Source organism: Salvelinus fontinalis, unplaced genomic scaffold (assembly GCF_029448725.1).
Source record: "Salvelinus fontinalis isolate EN_2023a unplaced genomic scaffold, ASM2944872v1 scaffold_0144, whole genome shotgun sequence".
Classification (NCBI taxonomy): domain Eukaryota; kingdom Metazoa; phylum Chordata; class Actinopteri; order Salmoniformes; family Salmonidae; genus Salvelinus; species Salvelinus fontinalis.
In genome coordinates, this window is record NW_026600353.1 from 217,468 (window position 1) to 236,148 (window position 18,681).

The window sequence follows — 18,681 nt, forward strand, 5'->3', positions numbered from 1 at the left end:
AATCTACCTTCTGACTGGCGCTGGGATAGGGAGGGTAAGGTCACAGGTGTGGAGCCTCCCTCGTGCTAGGAGGTGGACTAATCTACCTTCTGACTGGCGCTGGGACAGGGAGGGTAAGGTCACAGGTGTGGAGCCTCCCTCGTGCTAGGAGGTGGACTAAACTACTAATCTACCTTCTGACTGGCGCTGGGATAGGGAGGGTAAGATCACAGGTGTGGAGCCTCCCTCGTGCTAGGAGGTGGACTAATCTACCTTCTGACTGGCGCTGGGATAGGGAGGGTAAGGTCACAGGTGTGGAGCCTCCCTCGTGCTAGGAGGTGGACTAATCTACCTTCTGACTGGCGCTGGGATAGGGGGGGTAAGGTCACAGGTGTGGAGCCTCCCTCGTGCTAGGAGGTGGACTAATCTACCTTCTGACTGGCGCTGGGATAGAGAGGGTAAGGTCACAGGTTATAATCTTGCTGATGTCCAATCTCAAAACAATTTGTCAGTTTGTCATTGCGGTAAAAACACATTTCACTCATATTGTTAGTCAATGTCTTTTTTTTATTGACAACTTGGGAGTAATAGATAACTGAATAACTCTACTTGTACACCGGCACAGTAATAAAGACAATTTTGTCTTTTGATGAAACCCAAAATGACAAGATACTATTCCCATAGGACTCTGGTCAAATGTAGTGCACTATATGTCCTAGAGAATAGGCTTCCATTTGGGACTATGACTGTAGCTTTATATATATGTCCTAGTGAATAGGGTTCCATTTGGAACTACAACTGACTGTAGCTTTATATACACGTCTTAGTGAATAGGGTTCCATTTGGGACTACTACTGTAGCTTTATATATATATGTCCTAGTGAATAGGGTTCCATTTGGGACTACAACTGACTGTAGCTTTATATATATGTCCTAGTGAATAGGGTTCCATTTGGGACTACGACTGTAGCTTTATATATATGTCCTAGTGAATAGGGTTCCATTTGGGACTACGACTGTAGCTTTATATATATGTCCTAGTGAATAGGGTTCCATTTGGGACTACGACTGTAGCTCTATATATACACGTCCTAGTGAATAGGGTTCCATTTGGGACTACGACTGTAGCTTTATATATATGTCCTAGTGAATAGGGTTCCATTTGGGACTACAACTGACTGTAGCTTTATATATACATATGTCATAGTGAATAGGGTTCCATTTGGGACTACAACTGACTGTAGCTTTATATATACATATGTCATAGTGAATAGGGTTCCATTTGGGACTACAACTGACTGTAGCTTTATATATATGTCCTAGTGAATAGGGTTCCATTTGGGACTACGACTGTAGCTTTATATATATGTCCTAGTGAATAGGGTTCCATTTGGGACTACAACTGACTGTAGCTTTATATATATGTCCTAGTGAATAGGGTTCCATTTGGGACTACGACTGTAGCTTTATATATATGTCCTAGTGAATAGGGTTCCATTTGGGACTACAACTGTAGCTCTATATATAAACATACACTACTGTTCAAAAGTTTGGGGTCACTTAGAAATGTCCTTGTTTAAAATAACATCAAATTGATCAGAAATACAGTGTAGACATTGTTAATGTTGTAAATGACTATTGTAGCTGGAAACAGCTAATTTTGTATGGATTATCTACATAGGTTTACAGAGGCCCATTATCAGCAACCATCACTCCTGTGTTTCAATGGCACGTTGTGTTAGCTTCTATTCTGGTTAGAGCCAGAATAGAAGTTCTGTGAAGGGAGTAGTACACAGTGTTGTACGAGATCTTCAGTTTCTTGGCAATTTCTCGCATGGAATAGCCTTCATTTCTCGGAACAAGAATAGACGGACGAGTTTCAGAAGAAAGTTTGTTTCTGGCCGTTTTGAGCCTGTAATCAAACCCATAAATGCTGATGCTCCAGATTCTCAAATAGTCTAAAGGCCAGTTCTATTGCTTCTTTAAATCAGGACAACAGTTTTTAGCTGTGCTAACATAATTGCAAAAAGGTTTTCTTATGATCAATTAGCCTTTTAAAACGATAAACTTGGATTAGCTAACACATGCCATTGGAACACAGGAGTGATGGTTGCTGATAATGGGCCTATGTAGATATTCCATTTTTTTTTTGTAACAGCCATTTCCAGCTTCAATAGTGATTTACAACATTAACTATGTCGACAGTGTATTTCTGATCAATTTGATGTTATTTTAAAAATGGACAAAAATAAGGACATTTCTAAGTGACCACAAACTTTTGAACAGTAGTGTACGTCCTAGTGAACAGGGTGGCATTTGGGACTACAACACAGATTTGTTTATACTTGGTTCTAATATAACTCTGATTGTGCCCACATTTTCAGACATATGTCTACACATGGTATTAAAATGTGTCTCTTATCCGTCCACTGTGTCCACATTGTGACCAGATTTCCTGGTCCCTACCTGAATGCAAGTTATTTGACAGGTACTCTTTCATAATAATATTTTAAAACACATCGATGCTTCCTACTTGAGTTATTTGACACATTGATGCTATAAGTCAATGCTGACACCGGTCAATGATTTTAGAAGGTCGGAATAATTATGATGTTTTAAAAATGGTTCCACTGTCCAGATCCATCAGCACAATGTGTGCCTGAATACCTCCGGGGGTAGGCAGGAAGATCCGATCGCAATGGTGTCCTTTGATTGTTTACACCCGTCTTAAAATGTGGTCACAATCAGAATGTGGACAAGATCAGGACAAAAGGATGCATGTCAGAACCTGGTATAAAACAGATATTTAGAAACATCCTAAATGTATAATCAAGTCAACAACATAACAATTCAGCTTGTAAATGCTGGGAGCGGGGGAGTATCTAACAAATCAGGGTCAACACATTCTGAAATCATTTCAAGAAATATAGCACAAATACAACACTCAGCAACGAACCCATAATAATAACAATATAGAATAATAATACTAACAATATTATTATATGCCATTAACCCTTTACACTCATACCCGTATACAGGTTGAAATTGGAACGCAATGGCTGTTCAGTAACATGTTATCAATGTGGCCTAAAGTACAGAAAATATCAAATCAACAGTAATATTTGGATTCAGTCTTGTGTCAGGTGAACTGTTGTGCCCTCAACGTTTTTCTTTCAATTGCTACCATGCTGTTCATATTTTACCCTAGGCCTGGTGTGATTGGTTGATGGATAGGTCATTCAACCCCGAGGGCTAGGGTGATTGGTCGCTCGAGGGCTGGTGTATCTCCTACATGTGTTTTCATGTGTTTCACCAGGCACCTATGATAGGAGAACCTCTCACCACATGGATCACACCTATAGGGCTTCTCTCCTGTATGTGTTCTCATGTGTGTAGCCAGAGTATCTGACCTGGGAAACCTCTTCCCACACTGACCACAGCTGTAAGGCTTCTCCCCAGTGTGTGTAAGCTGGTGCTTCTTCAGTGCCCCAGAGCGAGCAAAGCTCTTCCCGCACTCAGAGCAGTGGTAAGGTTTTTCCCCGGTGTGCGAGCGCTGGTGTAGAGTCAGGCTTCCCGATTCGGCAAAGCTCTTCCCACACTGGTCGCAGACGTACGGTTTCTCTCCTGTGTGTGTCCGCTGGTGTGTTTTGAGCTGAGTCAGGGTGAGGAAGTTCTTGGGACAGTCGGCACAGTGGTGAGTCTTCTCCCCGTTGTGTGTTCTCATGTGTGCATTGTAGATGTCTAGAGAGTAGTAGCCCTTACCACACTGCGGGCAGAGGTGAGACCTCACTTTAGCATGCGTCTGTTGGTGTACTTTCAGGTGGCCCATTTGGGAGAAACTCCTCCTGCACTGGGAGCATTGGTAAGGCTTCTCTCCAGTGTGAGTCCGCTGGTGTGCTTTAAACGTGGCCCTGTGGCTGAATGTCTTCCCACAGTGGGAGCACTGGAAAGGTTTCTCTCCTGTGTGAATCCTCTCGTGGCTTTTCAAGCCCGATTGTTGGCGGAATCGCTTCCCGCATTGAGAGCAGAGGTGAGGTTTCCCTCCAGTGTGGATTCTCTGGTGAGTTCTGAGGTCTGCCGACGAGGTGAAACTCTCCTCACACTGATCGCAGCCATAATTTGTTTCTCCAGTGTGGACCCGCTGGTGTAATTTCAGACTATATTTTGACGAAAATCTTTTCTCACACAGTAAGCAGCTGTAAGGCTTCTCTTCTGTGTGGGTTCGCTTGTGCAATAACAGCTGACTTGAGGTACAAACGCTTATCCCACAGTCTGAACAGCTATAAGGCTTCTCGCCTGTGTGTCTCTGCAGGTGTACTTTAAACTGGCTTGAATAACAAAAACTCTTTCCACATTGATCACAGTTATACGGCTTCTCTCCTGTGTGTGTTCTCTGGTGTACTTTCAGTTCTTGTAACTGAGCAAAACTCTTCCTACACTGGGAACAGCTATAAGGTTTCTCTCCTGTATGGATTCTCTGGTGTTTTTTTAGTTCTGATGAAGATTTGCAACTCTTCCCACAGTCAGAGCAGCGGTGATGTTTCATCCCTGTGGGTCTCCATTCATGTTTCTCGAGGTGTTCTGATCTGGAGAAACTTTTCTCTGCCTCATCAGCATCAGGATGTTGTTGAGGCGCCCCAGAGGATCCAGGATAGTCATATCTCTCTCCTGTGTAAACAAAACCAATTATAAAACAGTGAATACAGTGCAAGTCTTCATCATAAACTATCAGTCCTAGAGAAGTTGAATCGCACAGCTGTGTTGTCAAAACAATATTACTTCCTCCTACAGACCACATCATTAACACATCAACACACCCCTTAACCCTCCAGACCACATTATCAACACACCCCTTAACCCTCCAGACCACATCAACACACCCCTTAACCCTCCAGACCACATTATCAACACACCCCTTAACCCTCCAGACCACATTAACACACCCCTTAACCCTCCAGACCACATTAACACACCCCTTAACCCTCCAGACCACATTAACACACCCCTTAACCCTCCAGACCACATTAACACACCCCTTAACCCTCCAGACCACATTATCAACACACCCCTTAACCCTCCAGACCACATTAACACACCCCTTAACCCTCCAGACCACATTATCAACACACCCCTTAACCCTCCAGACCACATTATTAACACACCAACACACCCCTTAACCCTCCAGACCACATTATCAACACACCCCTTAACCCTCCAGACCACATTAACACACCCCTTAACCCTCCAGACCACATTATTAACACACCAACACACCCCTTAACCCTCCAGACCACATTATTAACACACCAACACACCCCTTAACCCTCCAGACCACATCAACACACCCCTTAACCCTCCAGACCACATTATCAACACACCCCTTAACCCTCCAGACCACATTATCAACACACCCCTTAACCCTCCAGACCACATTATCAACACACCCCTTAACCCTCCAGACCACACCAACACACCCCTTAACCCTCCAGACCACATTATTAACACACCCCTTAACCCTCCAGACCACATTATTAACACACCAACACACCCCTTAACCCTCCAGACCACATCAACACACCCCTTAACCCTCCAGACCACATTATCAACACACCCCTTAACCCTCCAGACCACATTATCAACACACCCCTTAACCCTCCAGGCCACATCATTAACACACCCCTTAACCCTCCAGACCACATTATTAACACATTAACACACCCCTTAACCCTCCAGACCACATTATTAACACACCCCTTAACCCTCCAGACCACATCAACACACCCCTTAACCCTCCAGACCACATCAACACACCCCTTAACCCTCCAGACCACATTATCAACACACCCCTTAACCCTCCAGACCACATTATTAACACATTAACACACCCCTTAACCCTCCAGACCACATTAACACACCCCTTAACCCTCCAGACCACATTATTAACACATCAACACACCCCTTAACCCTCCAGACCACATTATTAACACACCCCTTAACCCTCCAGACCACATCAACACACCCCTTAACCCTCCAGACCACATCAACACACCCCTTAACCCTCCAGACCACATCAACACACCCCTTAACCCTCCAGACCACATCATTAACACACCCCTTAACCCTCCAGACCACATCATTAACACACCCCTTAACCCTCCAGACCACATCATTAACACACCCCTTAACCCTCCAGACCACATTATCAACACACCCCTTAACCCTCCAGACCACATTATCAACACACCCCTTAACCCTCCAGACCACATCAACACACCCCTTAACCCTCCAGACCACATCATTAACACACCCCTTAACCCTCCAGACCACATCAACACACCCCTTAACCCTCCAGACCACATTATCAACACACCCCTTAACCCTCCAGACCACATTATCAACACACCCCTTAACCCTCCAGACCACATCAACACACCCCTTAACCCTCCAGACCACACCAACACACCCCTTAACCCTCCAGACCACATTAACACATCAACACACCCCTTAACCCTCCAGACCACATCAACACACCCCTTAACCCTCCAGACCACATTATTAACGCATTAACACACCCCTTAACCCTCCAGACCACATTAACACACCCCTTAACCCTCCAGACCACATCAACACACCCCTTAACCCTCCAGACGACACCAACACACCCCTTAACCCTCCAGACCACATTATTAACACATTAACACACCCCTTAACCCTCCAGACCACATCATTAACACACCCCTTAACCCTCCAGACGACACCAACACACCCCTTAACCCTCCAGACCACATTATTAACACATCAACACACCCCTTAACCCTCCAGACCACATTATTAACACATCAAGACACCCCTTAACCCTCCAGACCACATTATTAACACATCAACACACCCCTTAACCCTCCAGACCACATTATCAACACACCCCTTAACCCTCCAGACCACATTATCAACACACCCCTTAACCCTCCAGACCACATTATCAACACACCCCTTAACCCTCCAGACCACATTATCAACACACCCCTTAACCCTCCAGACCACATTATTAACACACCCCTTAACCCTCCAGACCACATTATCAACACACCCCTTAACCCTCCAGACCACATTATTAACACACCCCTTAACCCTCCAGACCACATTATCAACACACCCCTTAACCCTCCAGACCACATCAACACACCCCTTAACCCTCCAGACCACATCAACACACCCCTTAACCCTCCAGACCACATCAACACACCCCTTAACCCTCCAGACCACATTATCAACACACCCCTTAACCCTCCAGACCACATTAACACACCCCTTAACCCTCCAGGCCACATCATTAACACACCCCTTAACCCCCCAGACCACATTATTAACACACCCCTTAACCCTCCAGACCACATTATCAACACACCAACACACCCCTAAACCCCCCAGACCACATTATTAACACACCCCTTAACCCTCCAGACCACATTATCAACACACCAACACACCCCTTAACCCCCCAGACCACATTATTAACACACCCCTTAACCCTCCAGACCACATTATCAACACACCAACACACCCCTTAACCCTCCAGACCACATTATCAACACACCAACACACCCCTTAACCCCCCAGACCACATTATTAACACACCCCTTAACCCTCCAGACCACATTATCAACACACCAACACACCCCTTAACCCTCCAGACCACATTAACACACCAACACACCCCTTAACCCTCCAGACCACATTATTAACACATCAACACACCCCTTAACCCTCCAGACCACATTATTAACACACCCCTTAACCCTCCAGACCACATAAACACACCCCTTAACCCTCCAGGCCACATTATCAACACACCCCTTAACCCTCCAGACCACATTATCAACGCACCCCTTAACCCTCCAGACCACATCATCAACGCACCCCTTAACCCCCCAGACCACATTATTAACACACCCCTTAACCCTCCAGACCACATCATCAACACACCAACACACCCCTTAACCCTCCAGACCACATTATCAACACACCAACACACCCCTTAACCCTCCAGACCACATCATTAACACACCCCTTAACCCTCCAGAACACATCATTAACACACCCCTTAACCCTCCAGGCCACATTATTAACACACCCCTTAACCCTCCAGACCACATTATTAACACACCCCTTAACCCTCCAGACCACATTATCAACACACCCCTTAACCCTCCAGACCACATCAACACACCCCTTAACCCTCCAGACCACATCAACACACCCCTTAACCCTCCAGACCACATTATTAACACATTAACACACCCCTTAACCCTCCAGACCACATTATCAACACACCCCTTAACCCTCCAGACCACATCAACACACCCCTTAACCCTCCAGACCACATTAACACACCCCTTAACCCTCCAGACCACATTAACACACCCCTTAACCCTCCAGACCACATTATCAACACACCCCTTAACCCTCCAGACCACATTATCAACACACCCCTTAACCCTCCAGACCACATTATCAACACACCCCTTAACCCTCCAGACCACATTAACACACCCCTTAACCCTCCAGACCACATTATTAACACATTAACACACCCCTTAACCCTCCAGACCACATTATCAACACACCCCTTAACCCTCCAGACCACATCAACACACCCCTTAACCCTCCAGACCACATCAACACACCCCTTAACCCTCCAGACCACATCAACACACCCCTTAACCCTCCAGACCACATCAACACACCCCTTAACCCTCCAGACCACATTATTAACACACCCCTTAACCCTCCAGACCACATCAACACACCCCTTAACCCTCCAGACCACATTATTAATGCATTAACACACCCCTTAACCCTCCAGACCACATCATTAACACACCCCTTAACCCCCCAGACCACATCAACACACCCCTTAACCCTCCAGACCACATCAACACACCCCTTAACCCTCCAGACCACATTATTAATGCATCAACACACCCCTTAACCCTCCAGACCACATCAACACACCCCTTAACCCTCCAGACCACATCAACACACCCCTTAACCCTCCAGACCACATCAACACACCCCTTAACCCCCCAGACCACATCAACACACCCCTTAACCCTCCAGACCACATTATTAATGCATCAACACACCCCTTAACCCTCCAGACCACATTATTAACACACCCCTTAACCCTCCAGACCACATCATTAACACACCCCTTAACCCTCCAGACCACATTATTAACACACCAACACACCCCTTAACCCCCCAGACCACATTATTAATGCATCAACACACCCCTTAACCCTCCAGACCACATCAACACACCCCTTAACCCTCCAGACCACATTATCAACACACCCCTTAACCCTCCAGACCACATTAACACACCCCTTAACCCTCCAGACCACATTATTAACACATTAACACACCCCTTAACCCTCCAGACCACATTATCAACACACCCCTTAACCCTCCAGACCACATCAACACACCCCTTAACCCTCCAGACCACATCAACACACCCCTTAACCCTCCAGACCACATTATCAACACATCAACACACCCCTTAACCCTCCAGACCACATCAACACACCCCTTAACCCTCCAGACCACATCAACACACCCCTTAACCCTCCAGACCACATCAACACACCCCTTAACCCTCCAGACCACATTATTAACACACCAACACACCCCTTAACCCTCCAGACCACATCAACACACCCCTTAACCCTCCAGACCACATTATTAACACATTAACACACCCCTTAACCCTCCAGACCACATTAACACACCCCTTAACCCTCCAGACCACATCAACACACCCCTTAACCCTCCAGACCACATTATTAATACATCAACACACCCCTTAACCCTCCAGACCACATTATTAACACACCCCTTAACCCTCCAGACCACATCAACACACCCCTTAACCCTCCAGACCACATTATCAACACACCCCTTAACCCTCCAGACCACATCAACACACCCCTTAACCCTCCAGACCACATTATCAACACACCCCTTAACCCTCCAGACCACATTATCAACACACCCCTTAACCCTCCAGACCACATTATTAATGCATCAACACACCCCTTAACCCTCCAGACCACATTAACACATTAACACACCCCTTAACCCTCCAGACCACATTATCAACACACCCCTTAACCCTCCAGGCCACATTATCAACACACCCCTTAACCCTCCAGACCACATCAACACACCCCTTAACCCTCCAGACCACATTATCAACACACCCCTTAACCCTCCAGACCACATTATCAACACACCCCTTAACCCTCCAGACCACATCAACACACCCCTTAACCCTCCAGACCACATCAACACACCCCTTAACCCTCCAGACCACATCAACACACCCCTTAACCCTCCAGACCACATTATCAACACACCCCTTAACCCTCCAGACCACATTAACACACCCCTAAACCCTCCAGACCACATTATCAACACACCCCTTAACCCTCCAGACCACATTATCAACACACCCCTTAACCCTCCAGACCACACCAACACACCCCTTAACCCTCCAGACCACATTATTAATGCATCAACACACCCCTTAACCCTCCAGACCACATCAACACACCCCTTAACCCTCCAGACCACATCAACACACCCCTTAACCCTCCAGACCACATTATTAACACACCAACACACCCCTTAACCCTCCAGACCACATCAACACACCCCTTAACCCTCCAGACCACATTATCAACACATCAACACACCCCTTAACCCTCCAGACCACATCAACACACCCCTTAACCCTCCAGACCACATTATCAACACACCCCTTAACCCTCCAGACCACATTATCAACACACCCCTTAACCCCCCAGACCACATCATTAACACACCCCTTAACCCTCCAGACCACATCATTAACTCATCAACACACCACTAAAACCTCCTACTTACTTTGATCAGTCAAATCTCCCTCTTCATCTCCTCCTCTCACAGTTCCACTCAGCCCGGGTGTTTTCCTGCAGTCGTCCAGCCACACAGACGCCCTCTTCAGACCCCGAAATAAGGCACTCCTGGGAGAGGTACAACCCAAGGACTGGAGGGAGGAAGGTGGCAAAGTAGGCTTGTCCTGGAAATCCAAAAAATAGAGACTAGATGAAGCAGGGAGGGAAACACTCCTACTTGTAAAGCAGTGGTCACCATGCCAACGGTAAAGCCTTGCACTCCTATTTATTTAAATAAGTGGTCACCATGCTGGTACCATCAGTCAAGTAAAATAAAAAAAGCACATTATTTCAATTTATGCTCAGCTCTGCCTCGCAGAGACACCAACTGAATACATCAACTGATCTAGTTTATCATAGCTCAAGTTTTGAAATATAATATGGTCTGAGAAGAACAATATTGGCAGGCCAAACATAGCCAATATGCTGTGATAATGTATTAAGTCTACTGCACAGACTACAGAACTGGTCTTACTAGGTTCATGTTGCACAGGCGGACATTTTTCTTGGGTTTAAAAAAAAATCTGAGCGCTATTTCTCGGCTGGCATTTTAGCACTGAACGTGATCTTGACAAACTGAATTTTGAAATCTCAAGTCTTTCCTTGATTCCTCAAATCGGGCTATTCTGCCTCCTCAAAAAGCATTGGAGGAGAAAGTCCAAGAGAAGGAACCTCAGATATTCTCCTCCAATGTATGTACAGTATAGAAGGAGTCTGAATCAAGAAGAATCCAAGACAGACTGTTGAGAATCAGAAACACTTTCTGACTGGGATGTACTCACACCACTCTCCCTCTGCTCTGGGGTGTGGCTCTCTGGAGATGACTCCGCCTCCAGCCCGTTGCTAGGAAACCAATCATTGTCCTGCATGTCCCATTCCTCGCCGCAGGTTGTAGCATCGTCATCAGACTGGCCGGGAATCATGGGTGCCACAGTAGATTCTTCATGTATCTTTCTGATGTCATCTTTCAGTTGGAGTAACCAAGACATTCCCTGCTCCTCCGAATTGACTGAATCTGCATTTACCCACATTTCCTCCATGATTTTACGTCGCAATGAGCGATGGTGCTTTCCTTTAACTTGGGAGCCATCAATTCCACAACGTTCACACAGGTAAAGTATATTGTCCTTAGTTAGAGTAAATAAACTCTGTTCGATTTCATCCAACAATGTTTCCCTCTCTCCACTCATGTTGTCCTGCTGTTGGGAACAACAACAATGCAGTCAATGGCAAGACAGCAGGTAGTCCATACACTTTAGATGACCTGTAGAAGAAGAAGAAGACAGTAGGAAGTCCATACACTTTAGATGACCTGTAGAAGAAGAAGACAGCAGTTAGTCCATACACTTTAGATGACCTGTAGTAGAAGAAGAAGATAGCAGGAAGTCCATACACTTTAGATGACCTGTAGAAGAAGAAGACAGCAGGAAGTCCATACACTTTAGATGACCTGTAGAAGAAGAAGACAGCAGGAAGTCCATACACTTTAGATGACCTGTAGTAGAAGAAGACAGCAGGAAGTCCATACACTTTAGATGACCTGTAGTAGAAGAAGATAGCAGGAAGTCCATACACTTTAGATGACCTGTAGTAGAAGACGACAGCAGGAAGTCCATACACTTTAAATTACCTGTAGTAGAAGAAGACAGCAGGAAGTCCATACACTTTAGATGACCTGTAGTAGAAGAAGACAGCAGGAAGTCCATACACTTTAGATGACCTGTAGTAGAAAAAGAAGATAGCAGGAAGTCCATACACTTTAGATGACCTGTAGAAGAAGACAGCAGGAAGTCCATACACTTTAGATGACCTGTAGTAGAAGAAGAAGATAGCAGGAAGTCCATACACTTTAGATGACCTGTAGTAGAAGAAGACAGCAGGAAGTCCATACACTTTAGATGACCTGTAGAAGAAGAAGACAGCAGGAAGTCCATACACTTTAGATGACCTGTAGTAGAAGAAGATAGCAGGAAGTCCATACACTTTAGATGACCTGTAGTAGAAGAAGACAGTAGGAAGTCCATACACTTTAGATGACCTGTAGTAGAAGACGACAGCAGGAAGTCCATACACTTTAAATTACCTGTAGTAGAAGAAGACAGCAGGAAGTCCATACACTTTAGATGACCTGTAGTAGAAGAAGACAGCAGGAAGTCCATACACTTTAGATGACCTGTAGTAGAAGAAGACAGTAGGAAGTCCATACACTTTAGATGACCTGTAGTAGAAGACGACAGCAGGAAGTCCATACACTTTAAATTACCTGTAGTAGAAGAAGACAGCAGGAAGTCCATACACTTTAGATGACCTGTAGTAGAAGAAGACAGCAGGAAGTCCATACACCTGTAATAGAAGAATGATACATCACAACACAGTATTGACAGTGTAATATGATTATTTACGGCATTTACCAGTGTTCTCTTCTCATCACCTAATGCAACTACTGTAGATCTAGGTGTAGGCTGATCCTAGATCAGCCACAAGAGGCTTCCACTATTTGTGAGATCCAGATGTTTGGTTGGAATTTTTTGATGGCGTCGCAAAATGACAATTAAGAAGAAATTCCAAGTTTGTCGACTACACAACGAAGGGACTTGTTTAATACATTTAGATTCTTCATGTCAAGGTAAGTGAGTGTCCAAGGCCCCTTTATAAGAGAGAGCAGTATTTCCTTAGTCTGTATGTTTATGTAATGTTTTCATTATTAACGTTAGTATCCTAGTCCACAAGAACCGTTCACCAGCTAACGTTAACGTTGATGGGATTCTCCTCTTTTTAATAGTCCAACAAAACTGTTTTCTCACGCAATTACATAGCCTATAGAAATGTTGCTCAACATTAAGTGTTTGATTAGATTTTCGATCACCTTTGCATTGATGTCAGAGTGATTAGAGTGACAATAGAGTGCTGAGTACCAGGGAGTTCAGAAGTTTGGTAGGCTACTAAATGACCCTCATCAGTATCAGAGCTCGGAGAAGCCTAATTACTGTGACTAAACGGTCACGTGGAATTTAACTGGCATCGTGTCCACCGGTGTGGGGGTAATACGATCACCGTAACAGCCCCACTCACACCCATCTGTTCGATGTCTCAGGTAGCCCCGGCGAAAGCCAGCATGGATAGAACGCACTCCCATAGATCTGAAATAATTGGATGGTGAAACTTGCATCCAACCAATCAGAAAAAGAGCAAGGTAAAGCAATTCAGATATTCTTGAAAGTCAGGACAATACTTATCCTGCAAAGAAAATGTTTTATTAGTTACAATTAAAAATGTGGAGTGGAGCTTATAGTTACACGATGACATCACGTACCTTTAAATGTATACGGCAATCATCAATTATTCATCATCATTTGTCTCAAATAAAGTTAGGCAAAAGACAAATCCTATATCTGCCGTTTCCATTACGCATGTCAAATGCTATATCTGCCTTTCCATTACGCATGTCAAATCCTATATCTGCCGTTTCCATTACGCATGTCGAATGCTATATCTGCCGTTTCCATTACATGTCGCAATGATTTGCCTACTGTTGCGAAATTTAACGACTATGTGGCTATATTTAGGGAGTTTTTAGAACCCTCCAGTTGACTTTTATTGGTAAACGGTGCTAGCGACAAATTCAACTACAGTTCAGGCTGACTTTGAAGATTTCTATGGTTGGGATAGCATTTAGCGAGTTCTCCCACTCAATTCTGCCGCAAACGAGAGCCGGAGAAGCAGAAAATAACAAACGGGAGGGGATAGAAAACGCTCCGTCGGGGAAAGCAGTTGTGCTGCAATAAGGGATATTGGTTCTGTGACGTCACCGCGGCAACGTTAACGTCATCTAGCGACTAATCAAAGAGCCAATAATCCGGCACAGTGGACACGTTAAAATAACCATAAAAACACAGAAATGGCTCCAATAGTTTTTCCGACATTCAGTTTCCACATGGTGAATAAAAAAAAAAGAAAGTAATTGTGTGTTTGGTGTAGGCTCAACTTGGCATGACGCTTTGATAGCCGTGTAATTATCTTAGGGCAAGGTGAATTTTATCAAAATATTTGCCTCAATTTGCTCTCCAAAAGTAGCAATGCTAAACATTGATAAAAGTGACTTTGTCCATTAGAGATTTGTGAGGTTATAAAACGTCACGCCAGGGTAAGACTACACAAAGTAGTTCTAAAATCCCAGATGCACAAATTCATGGTGAAAAAAATATTAAACCATTTCCGGGTTTTATGACTATGAGTGCCACAGTATGAGTCATAATACCCAGAAAACCTAGTTATCAAACAGGGAAATGGTTCCACTAATTTTTCCCACAGGGGATTTTAGAACCATTTCAAATAAGGGTTGTGTTTGTGTAGACTTACCCTGACGTGACGTTTTGATAAGTGTAAATCTCTCTAGGACAAGGTGACTCTTATCAATATAGTCGCCTGTATTTACCCCCTAAAAATGTAACGATAATGTGGCATAAGGAACTATAAATGCCATGATGATCTGGATGAGCCTGCCGAATTGAGGCAAAAGTAATAATATTTGGATTAACTAATGCTAGCTAAATGTAGTAATTAATAAATTGTAATTTCTTTAAATTGACAATTCTGTGAACTGTCTTGTGCAGGTTTTAAATTTACACAATACCAGTTGGCACAGGAGTCAGCTAGCTATGACATGAAGTTAGCTTGCAGGCACTTGTAGTCCTGCATATCAACTTTGATACAAATTATTATTTGAAACTAAGAGTAAATAGAGCAGAATATATTGATAAGTCATCTTGTCCTAAAGAGAGTTACACGGTTATCAAAATGTCACGCCAGGGTACGCCTACAAGAAACAAAGCCCTTATTTTAAGTGTTTCTAAAAATCCCTTATGGGAAAAGTGAATGGTGGAAAAACTTCCTTGTTTGACCGCTAGGTTTTATGTGTATTGTGACTCATACGGTGGTACTCTAGCTAATCTTACTTAAAAATAGTTGGCAACACCCATGTCAGGTATTGCCGCAACCAAATCAACTGCTTGCGGCATTTCACAACGTCGTTTAAAGGCATCGAAATGAAAATAAAACTGTATGGTTGATTTGACCTACTCGTCTTTGCAACGGCGCATTATCTGGCTAGCTAACGTGTAAAGCTAAGTTCACCAAGCACTAGTTAGTAACAACAATGTTTGTGTGACAGTCACACTGCCGTGTTTATTTGCGTCACAAAACTTGAATTAGTATCGTCATATGAACGCTGAAAACCCAGCTACGTCGTTCATAGGTGAACAAAAACATCCGGTTGTAGAACATAAGTTACCAACTTACCAGGTACCTTGTAGAAAACAGCTAACGTTAGGTAGCTACCAAGCGTCTGCCCACCGTTTTTTTCCCACATGGAAAAGGTAGATAGCTAGCTACCCATATCTCTTCAGTTTCAGCTAATGATCCTTTACGTCAAAACAAAGTTGACCTGTGGATATTGTATTTAGTTTATTAAGAGAATAATATATCGCTTGAAGGCTACATGCGTAGCACGACTCTGTCAGCTACCATCTTTAGCAGCCACTTCCGCTTTGACTGACGTTATTACGTTCAGTCACGCAGGCCACAGCAATCGAGTATCGACATAGTTTTTATATTCTATTTTGAATAAATACATGGATGACGCTTCGTGTAACTGTAATCTTACACTTCAGGTAAAACTTGATGCATTTTTATTTGTTCACTTAAGAAATAGTAAAGTAAAGTAAAAAGGAATTCCAAAGTTCATAAGAGATTTGTATTTGATCTTATTATAAAGTGGTATGTATTTACTATAATCATGTGTAATCCATTTGAATTAAAACATGGACAATTAATATAACATTGCTAAAACACTGGCTCCGTTCAAGTAAAAGAGCCGGCTAAATTTGGCTCGCAAACAGCTCTTCTCTCAAAATACTTAAAAATCAACCTAGAACCATAAGATATTTTATCTCCAACGTAAAGCGCAAAAAAAGTAGGCTACCATTATGTCAGATCATGAAATGCGCCTTCAAATATATTTTTTTCCTGGACTAATTAGATCTCTTTTTAAAGCACTACAAAAATCAGCTTGTCGCACTCTCCCCACTATTTGTTTCTGCATTGAGGATTCACCCTCTTTATATAAATATTTAGTAAATGATCTGCAGATAATTGCTCTGAGCTCCTAAAGGAGTAGCAGCAGTAGGCAAACCAGGGAGCCAAACAGAACATATCTTTCACCTATGCGATTCGGTTCCCGACGTTCATCACAATGTTGCATGCGTCAACCAATGGTTGTGTGCATGTCATCGACTGGAAGATTGCTGTAGAGTGGAGTCTACAGTGTCCAGAAGCGACTTCACCATTCATTTTCTAGATTCAGGTTCATTTAAAACATCGGTTTAAAACCTCTTAAAGATCGGACCCTTTTTTTTTTTTTTTTTTTCCCTAAAATGACATACCCAAATGTAACTGCCTGTAGATTAGGACCTGAAGCAAGGATATGCATATGTTTTGTATAATTTACCTAGGCAAGTCAGTTAAGAAGTATGCGTGTGCCTTTCGCCAAATGCAAATCCTGAGGTGGAGTAACTCTGCAAGATCACGGTCGAACCAGGGGCTGAACCGGTTTTTAATTCAAATTTTCTTTATGGGGAAGTGTTTGTTAACAATACCACTGAAAATATAAAAAATGTCCAAGCGTCTTCAACAGAGGGGATCAAGCGGATTCTATACCATTTCACAGAGGCCAGTTCATGAAGGAAGGCTTGCTCATTAAAAGTTTTTTAGCAAGCGTCTATGACAACTCAACACAGGTCGTTTCACTGAGCAGCCATTACAAACACAGGCTGTAAAACAGTGATCACTAAGGTCATTACAGAAAACACCAGACTGATACCTATCAGGATTATTTGTGAGGACAACGTCGAGGAGAGTAGCATTTTCTGGGTGTTTGGAGTCATACCTCGTGGGATTGGTAATAATCTGAGAAAGATTTAGGGAGTCCCATTGCTTTAGGACTTGGTCAGGTGGTTTAAGCATGTCCCAGTTTAGGTCAACTAGCAGGGCAAATTCAGACTTAGTGTAAGGGGCCAGGAGAGACCTTAGGGCAGGTAGGGTACAGGCCGGTGCTGATGGAGGATGATAACACCCAGCAACAGTCAACAAAGACCTATTTGAAAGTTTAATGCTTAAAACCAGCAAATCAAATTGTTTGGGGACAGACTTGATGGAGACAACCGAGCACTGGAGGTGATCCTTGGTAAAGATTGCCACTCCCCTATCGTTGGAAGATCTGTCGTGCCAAAAAAAGTTATAACCAGAAAGGTTAACATCAGTATTCAAAACACTCCAACTTTTTTTTCTATCGTGTTATTGACAGTATGTTTGTTTATTCCATGTATAACTCCGTGTTGTTGTTTGTGTCGCACTGCTTTGCTTTATCCTGTCCAGGTCGTAGTTGTAAATGAGAACTTGTTCTCAACTAGCCTACCTGGTTAAATAAAGGTTAAATATATATATTTTTTAAACACATCTCAGTAATGACCAACACATCTGGATTAGAGCTGTGGAACTGCACTTTCAATTGATCCATTGTAGGTAATAAGCTTCTAGTGTTAACGTGCAGAAAACCCAGGCTTTTACGAGAGCAGAAATCAGTGAATCAGATATCAGAGCACAAGTCAGAATTGGGCCTAGCAACAGTAGAGGGGCCAGGCTGTACATG

General features: G+C 43.7%; 1 protein-coding gene across 3 annotated transcripts; it reads right to left on the reverse strand.

Annotated features, from left to right (window-relative positions):
* Positions 1-525: 525 nt before the first annotated feature.
* LOC129843485 (zinc finger protein 883-like) lies at positions 526-16,532 on the reverse strand. 3 transcript variants are annotated; one of them, XM_055912224.1, is made up of 5 exons: positions 16,275-16,532; positions 12,787-13,319; positions 11,759-12,606; positions 10,927-11,101; positions 526-4,647 (listed from the first exon to the last, which is right to left on the reverse strand). In XM_055912224.1, exons 3-5 carry the CDS (start codon positions 12,164-12,166, stop codon positions 3,215-3,217), a joined length of 2,016 nt encoding a protein of 671 aa, XP_055768199.1. In that variant the 5' UTR covers positions 12,167-12,606; positions 12,787-13,319; positions 16,275-16,532; the 3' UTR covers positions 526-3,214. The 3 variants fall into 3 exon arrangements, with proteins under 3 accessions (XP_055768199.1, XP_055768197.1, XP_055768198.1); XM_055912222.1 differs by lacking the exon at positions 12,787-13,319 and having other exon boundaries at positions 11,759-12,175; XM_055912223.1 differs by having other exon boundaries at positions 11,759-13,319.
* Between the last annotated feature and the right edge of the window lie 2,149 nt (positions 16,533-18,681).